The sequence below is a fragment of the Hyperolius riggenbachi genome, chromosome 1, assembly GCF_040937935.1.
Source record: "Hyperolius riggenbachi isolate aHypRig1 chromosome 1, aHypRig1.pri, whole genome shotgun sequence".
Lineage (NCBI taxonomy): Eukaryota > Metazoa > Chordata > Amphibia > Anura > Hyperoliidae > Hyperolius > Hyperolius riggenbachi.
The window spans coordinates 642,276,090-642,284,643 of record NC_090646.1 but is presented as its reverse complement, the minus strand read 5'-3'; the positions used below and the strand labels follow the sequence as shown (position 1 = coordinate 642,284,643).

The following is an 8,554-nucleotide window of genomic DNA, read 5'->3' as shown; positions in this document are numbered from 1 at the left end:
AGCTTAATGAATCAACCCCCTCATCAGATGTCTGTGCACAGCAATATTACCGCAGTTTAGTGCATCAACGGTTAGGGCCTTTTTACACTGGGGCAGTGCGGTAAATTTACTGCACCAACACCACGCCCTCGGGTAATGAAAGTCTATGGGGGAGTTCACACTTCTTATGTGGCGGTACGCTGCGCAGGAAGTGCCCTTTCTAACGTGCTGCCATACCTACGTCACCGTATGGCTCCTGCGGCGATCTGCGGCGTACCGGAAGTCATGGCGACACAGGGATTTTTAAAAAGTTGGCGGCAGTGCGCATGTGCGAAAGCCTATTTTTTACAATACGCTTCTGTGCACTTACGTATTCCCGAAACAGGAAGTGACCACAAACGAGCATCACTTCCTGTTTGGATCTCGGCCAGACTGGGATTATCGTGCACTAACGCCATAATCCCTGAAGGCCTGTTTTTGGCATTGCGGTGCAGCCCCCGGGCAGCACTGCACTGCTAACGCCAATTTGCATAGCTGCCAACTGTCCTTCTTTTGGAGGGACAGTCCCTCTTTGGGAGCCCTGTCCCTCTTTCCTCCCCATTTGTCTCTCTTTCAGGACTTTGTCCCTCTTTCTATGTAAATATACAGTATATATATATTTCTCTACTAAAAAATGTGTTGGATTGACTCTAAATTTTATTCCCTTCCTATAAATTGATATATTTCAAATTTTAAAATGTTACTATGAAGGAAAATGAACCAGGATAGAAAGGACCAGTGTGGTTTGAATTATAAAACAACATATTTTTCTTATGAAATCTTTATGGTATGCGTGACTACGGTTGTGGTGGGGGCGTGATCAGGGGTGATCAGGGGCGTGGCTTAAGTGTCCCTCTTTCTCATCTCAAAAAGTTGGGCGGTATGAATTTGTAGTAGTAAGTCAGTCTAAGGAGAGATCATTTATGAGATGACTTTTGTGAATCAGCCCCACGGGTACTGCTTCCGCGTTCTTGATAGAAAATGTGTCAGCAGTACAAAAATAAATGAGAACTAGAAGGAGGGCCGCTGGAGCCGGAGAGGGGGTTGAAGAGCGGGAGACTTGGAGTCACTGTGAAAGTCGCTTAAGTTGACTGGCAATCCCTACAGGAAATCTTCAGATAATTATCGCAGTAGATGGAGCTTCCAGCAGCCGGCTTCACCCCCAGAGCCTGATTACTCAGCAGACAAGACCAGACGTCTCCTGGGTAATTGCAGCGTGGGAAATAATAACCAGTCCCACCCGACAAGACGTCATATCCATAATCCACACACTAGTTATTGCTTTGTTATTATTTAAAGGATACATCTGGGGGGAAAAAAGTTTCACTCACCTGACACCTGGGCTTCTGAGGGTGTTTTCGCCTTTTTTTTAAGCGCGGGCGATTATCAAAATCGCCCTAAAAGCGATTGTGCAATGATTCCCTATGAGAGTGTTCACATCTGAGTGGTTCGATCATTATGAGGCGTTTTGCTAGCATTTTGCGGATTGCTGCTGCGGATTTCAGTGTAGTACATTTCATATATTGTTACAGTAAAGCTGTTACTGAACAGCTTCTGTAACAAAACCGCCTGGCAAACCGCTCTGATCTGCCGTTTTTCAGAGCGGTTTGCGGTGTTCCTATACTTAACATTGAAGCAGAAACGCCTCCGCAGATCCAACAAATGCCTCACCCCAGGAGGATTCGTTTCTGCAAAACACCTCCCGCTCTGGTGTGAACCACCCCATTGAAATACATTACTCTAGCGTATCCGCAGCCGCAAGCGGCTGCAAAAACGCTCAAAAAGCCGCTCGGTGTGCCCCAGCCCTAAATGCTCAGTCTGGGATTTTATCATGCCTGATAAGAAGCAAGCTGAACAGTTAAAAATGAAACAGAGAGCAGGAAGGGTATTTTCTCTAATGCCCCCACTGATATATATGGTAAAATACATGGGGTTGCATCGTCTCTGGTTCACTTTAAGACTCCGACCAGTACTGCCAAATACTTAAAGATGCACAACATTCTGTAGCTTGTGCTTTCCTCTTTCATTTGATGCCTGAATCGTTCTACACCAAATAGTTTTCGTTCGATTTCAATTTTAAAATGGTGGCTGCCATCTTGGCTATGTTTTAACTTCTGGGTCACCCCTGTCTTCTCTGTTAGAGAAGTGCATCACTAAATGAAGCAGAAAGAGGAAGTGACACGCATGGCCATTGCAAGAGGCTCCTCCAGATGGGTCATAGCACGACTTTGTTGGAAGTCGTCTGGCTTAAAGGCATGCCCATGAGAGGTGCTCTGAGTCCCTTTAAAAGACTAACAAACCTAGTGGAAAAAGTATACTCACCTGGGGTTTCTTCTGGCCCCCTGTAGTGTTGAAGGTCCCTTGTTGTCCTGTGCGTGATCTGCTGGTCAGCTGGGTCATGTACTACTGCGCATACGCTGACACAATGAGCAGCAGTGCACCTCCTCAATTGCCCTTCCCTGGCCAGGAGCCTTCTGAGCTTGCACAGTTCTCCAAGATCCATAACTACGCATGTGCAGAATACTGCCAACTACAGGAGCTTGTTTTGATAGGCGCACAACTGGGTCAAAGCATGCACGGCAGTGCGGGACTCAAAGCATGCACGGCAGTGCGGGACTCAAAGCATGCACGGCAGTGCGGGACTCAAAGCATGCACGGCAGTGCGGGACTCAAAGCATGCACGGCAGTGCGGGACTCAGCTGACCAGCATCCGGGGTGGTCAGCTGATCAATAAAGGGGTACAGCAGGAAAGCGAGGGGCCTTCAAGACTACAGGGGGCTGAAAGAAATCCCAGATAAGTAAAAGCACACTTTTTATACTCGGGAGGGATGCTCACTCGGATTTTGCTGAATTTAAATTTCTGAATTTACGATCGGAAATCCGAATATCCGATCAGAACTCGGAAATTGAAACTGGGAAATCGGATTTGTGCAGAAATACAGCATTACTGCAATTCAGTAATTTTAGCCCAATCACAGAACTCGGAAGCATTGGACCAATCAGAGAGTGCAGAAAGTAATAACACGCAAGTATTTTGCCAATCAGAGAATGCAAAAAATGACCAAAAAAACCATTACTTGGAAATCCGAAGTCGGAAATCAGATTTCTGTGGAAATACTGCATAGCCACAACTCAGTAATTATTGCCCAATCACAGAACTCGATAGCATTGGACCAATCGGAGAATGCAGAGACAACTCGGAAGTATTTGAAAAAAATCAGACAATGCAAAATATTTCCTCTCCCTGATTTACATTCTGACATTTGTCAATGGTGAAGATGACATCTCCCAGGTGATCTGTACGGAATGTTTGTCACAGAGTTCTATGCACAGAGAGAGAGATACTGGTTGTTGGTAGTTGGAAAAATAAGTTATTTCCCAAAATGCAATGAGGTTCAGAGAGAGGAAACTGTCAGGACCATGGTCATGACATCACACTGTGGGAGGGGTTTCACCACAATATCAGCCATACGCACCTCCTGATGATCTAATTGAGAAAAGGAATAGATTTCTTGTGTGAAAGGGGTTATCAGCTACTGATTGGGATGAAGGCCAATCCTTGGAAAGGGCTGGTGCACACCAAAACCCGCTAGCAGATCCGCAAAATGCTAGCAGATTTTTTAACGCTTTTTTTTATTTTTATGAGGCGTTTTGCTAGCGTTTTGCGGATTGCTGCTGCGGTTTTCAGTATAGTAGATTTCATATATTGTTACAGTAAAGCTGTTACTGAACAGCTTCTGTAACAAAAACGCCTGCAAAACCGCTCTGAAGTGCCGTTTTTCAGAGCGGGTTGCGTTTTTCCTATACTTAACATTGAGGCAGAAACGCATCAGAAATCCAAAAAATGCCTCACCCAGGCATTTTTCGTTTCTGCAAAACGCCTGCCGCTCTGGTGTGCACCACCCCATTGAGATACATTGACCAAGCAGATCCGCAGCCGCAAGCGGATCTGAAAACGCCCAAAAAGCCGCTCGGTGTGCACCAGCCCTTACAGTTCCTCTTATAGGCTCCCTGCACACTGCATGCGATTTCGATTCAGATTCCGATTTTTAATCAGTTTTTACATCCGATTCCCATTTTTTATCGTTACTACATGCTGCGTTTTTTCCTCTGTTTTTCTGTTGATTGTATCCAGGGAAAATCGGAATTGCAAATCGGAACCAGAATCGCAAAACGGATTTGCAGTGTGCAGGGAGCCTAAAGGCAATGTCTTATGAAAAAAAAACCATACTTTAGTCAATGAGGCCCATCATGTTAGTATTACCACAACACATTGTTATTTTCAGTACTTGAAGGAATGAGCTTACGAATTTTCAGAACACTGTTCCAAATACTTTGGTACAAAACCAGAACCTTTGCAAGACGGGGATGGGGAGCAGCAAAGCATCAATCGAAGTCAATATAACCAGCACAGGACTAATAAAGAGTTACCGGTAATACTGTGGTTGAGGGAGGTGCCCCAGGGCGGACGCAAACTCTGCATCACCTATTGCTACGCCAATGGAAAAAGACTTTTGGTGCCCCTATTTAAAGCAAACCTGTGACTTTTTAAAATCAAAAAGTTAGAGGGAAGCCTCTTGATCCTCCTGAGGTTTCTCCGATCCTTCTTGAGCCGACCACTAATAACCCGGACCCTCTTTTTTTCGCAGTGGCGCTTGTACACGGATGTGGGTGCGCACTGACAGCTCACTCTTGTACAGTAGCATGGAGCCGCTCATTCACGGAAGACCAGGCACGTATTTACATCACAGGAGCCTATAGGCACAGATCTCCTGGCATCTTTGCCTTCACCCTCCCTGAACCTACAAACCCCACCAAACTGCACCACAAATGTGCTGGCTGCTCCAGCTGTCACTTCTCCCTTACTTCCCTGCTTGTCATAGGTAACTACACGTGTCCATTAGCATAAGGTAGCCATAGGTACCCTCAGTATTACATTGCCCCCGATTGTCAGTTGAATGCCGACACCCGGATGAGTAACCTCTCATTTACTAAGGAATCTGCATAGGGAAGGAGGGAGGGAGGCGCTCTGGGAGGGGAGTGAGCCACCTTCCAGGATGAGGCGCCTGTAGGCACGTGCCTACAGTGCCTTATGGTAAATCCGGCCCTGTGGAAGACAGACCAGAGTGCTTCCTTCCGTGCTACTGCAAAGGTGTGGGCCGCCTTGCGCCTGCAGATGGAAGTGTGGTCACACAAACTTATTCAACAAATGCTGGTATATTAGCGAGCTGGAGGGAGATGGGGCAAAGGCTTCCCCCATTTAGGGTAAGTATGCATTTTTTCCCTTAATTTCACTCCAGATACATTTTTACAAAACTGCGGGCATGCTGGCTGCATTAACATTAAAAAGCAGTAGTTTTTTTTTTTTTTTTTTTAGAATTCAGGATATAACAGTGTATCTTCCAAAAGGAAACTATTTGTCACAGATATCTGGCAAATGCTCCTGAATTGATTCAAACTGGCAGGGGTCACACTTACCGGCTTTCGTACGCGTTTTCTGCACAGAAAAACTGACTTCAACTGAGAACTCATGTTAATCAATGAGCTAGGTCACACTTTAATGCAGATTTCGCATGCAGAAAAAAAACTGACATCTTGCGCAATTTGTCAGTTTTCTCTATAAATTACATTAGCTGTTGTAAGGTAGAGGTCACATTTGTCTTTCAGTTTTCTGAAAAGTGTAGAAACTGAAAGACAAGTGTGACCCCTGCCGCCAGTATGAGCTCCTCAGCGTCTGTGCGGACAGCGTCACCTGCCGACCACATAACAGTGCTGCAGTGGCGCTTTGGCAATACATCAACATTCTACACGGGGCAGCGCCCTCTGTCGGCAGCTGCTGGTCATAGCTGGATAGGAGGAAGAGGCGTGGAACGCACGGAAGAGTTTGCTGGTTGCAGCTCGGAGTTTGTTGCTGTCTGTGTCAGGAGGAAGGAAGTCATTTTCCGCTGTGCTGCTTCTGTGTACTTGGCTGGCAGAGGGGTTCCCAGAGACATGGAGTCCCCCCGAGAGGAGGAGGAAGAGGAGACAGACTGGCTGTCCCGGGAGGAGGAGGATCCGTACAGGGTCCCTATACTGCACTCTACAGCATGCTGTAATACTAAGCTCCTCCCCTTCTGTACTTTATCGCACAACCCACCACTTTCCACATCATACTTTATAATGCTGCCCCTCCCATTCTACATCTTATATCACTGCCCCCTTCCATACTGTACATTAGATCACTGTCCCTCCTTCCTCTATATCCATACTGTACATTAGATCACTGCCTCTCCTTCCTTTATATCCATACTGTACATTATATCACTGCCCCTCCTTCCTCTATATCCATACTGTACATTAGATCACTGCCTCTCCTTCCTCTATATCCATACTGTACATTATATTACTACCCCTCCTTCCTCTATATCCATACTGTACATTCTATCACTGCCCCTCCTTCCTCTATATCCATACTGTACATTATATCACTGCCCCTCCTTCCTCTATATCCATACTGTACATTAGATCACTGCCCCTCCTTCCTCTATATCCATACTGTACATTATATCACTGCCCCTCCTTCCTCTATATCCATACTGTACATTAGATCACTGCCCCTCCTTCCTCTATATCCATACTGTACATTATATCACTGTCCCGCCCTCCTCTATATCCATACTGTACATTAGATCACTGCCCCTCCTTCCTCTATATCCATACTGTACATTATATCACTGCCCCTCCTTCCTCTATATCCATACTGTACATTATATCACTGCCCCTCCTTCCTCTATATCCATACTGTACATTAGATCACTGCCCCTCCTTCCTCTATATCCATACTGTACATTATATCACTGCCCCTCCTTCCTCTATATCCATACTGTACATTATATCACTGCCTCTCCTTCCTCTATATCCATACTGTACATTATATCACTGCCCCTCCTTCCTCTATATCCATACTGTACATTGTATCACTGCCTCTCCTTCCTCTATATCCATACTGTACATTATATTACTGCCCCTCCTTCGCCTATATCCATACTGTACATTATATTACTGCCCCTCCTTCCTCTATATCCATACTGTACATTATATCACTGCCCCTCCTTCCTCTATATCCATACTGTACATTATATCACTGCCCCTCCTTCCTCTATATCCATACTGTACATTATATCACTGCCCCTCCTTCCTCTATATCCATACTGTACATTATATCACTGTCCCGCCCTCCTCTATATCCATACTGTACATTAGCTCACTGCCCCTCCTTCCTCTATATCCATACTGTACATTATATCACTGTCCCGCCCTCCTCTATATCCATACTGTACATTAGATCACTGCCCCTCCTTCCTCTATATCCATACTGTACATTAGATCACTGCCTCTCCTTCCTCTATATCCATACTGTACATTATATTACTGCCCCTCCTTCCTCTATATCCATACTGTACATTAGATCACTGCCCCTCCTTCCTCTATATCCATACTGTACATTATATCACTGCCCCTCCTTCCTCTATATCCATACTGTACATTAGATCACTGCCCCTCCTTCCTCTATATCCATACTGTACATTAGATCACTGCCCCTCCTTCCTCTATATCCATACTGTACATTAGATCACTGCCCCTCCTTCCTCTATATCCATACTGTACATTAGATCACTGCCCCTCCTTCCTCTATATCCATACTGTACATTAGATCACTGCCCCTCCTTCCTCTATATCCATACTGTACATTAGATCACTGCCTCTCCTTCCTCTATATCCATACTGTACATTATATTACTACCCCTCCTTCCTCTATATCCATACTGTACATTAGATCACTGCCCCTCCTTTCTCTATATCCATACTGTACATTAGATCACTGTCCCGCCCTCCTCTATATCCATACTGTACATTAGATCACTGCCCCTCCTTCCTCTATATCCATACTGTACATTAGATCACTGCTCCTCCTTCCTCCATATCCATACTGTACATTATATCACTGCCCCTCCTTCCTCTATATCCATACTGTACATTAGACCACTGCCCCTCCTTTCTCTATATCCATACTGTACATTAGATCACTGCCTCTCCTTCCTCTATATCCATACTGTACATTAGATCACTGCCCCTCCTTTCTCTATATCCATACTGTACATTAGATCACTGCCTCTCCTTCCTCTATATCCATACTGTACATTATATTACTACCCTTCCTTCCTCTATATCTATACTGTACATTAGATCACTGCCCCTCCTTCCTCTATATCCATACTGTACATTAGATCACTGCCCCTCCTTCCTCTATATCCATACTGTACATTATATTACTACCCCTCCTTCCTCTATATCTATACTGTACATTAGACCACTGCCTCTCCTTCCTCTATATCCATACTGTACATTATATTACTACCCCTCCTTCCTCTATATCTATAGTTTACATTATATCACTGCCCATCTTCCTTAATATCAATACAGTACATTAGATCACTGCCCCTCCATAGCCATACTGTACATTATAACACTGCCCCTCCATATCCATATTGTACAT

The 8,554-nt window shown here is 45.0% G+C and overlaps 1 protein-coding gene across 1 annotated transcript in view; it reads left to right on the top strand.

The window, feature by feature from the left end:
- Positions 1-5,878: 5,878 nt before the first annotated feature.
- Positions 5,879-8,554, top strand: part of LOC137530790 (DNA polymerase iota-like) — a 31,857-nt gene continuing 29,181 nt past the window's right edge. The window contains exon 1 of the mRNA XM_068251338.1: positions 5,879-6,109. Coding sequence (XP_068107439.1) covers positions 6,010-6,109 — 100 coding nt within the window. The 5' untranslated portion in view covers positions 5,879-6,009. The remainder of the gene's footprint in view (positions 6,110-8,554) is intronic.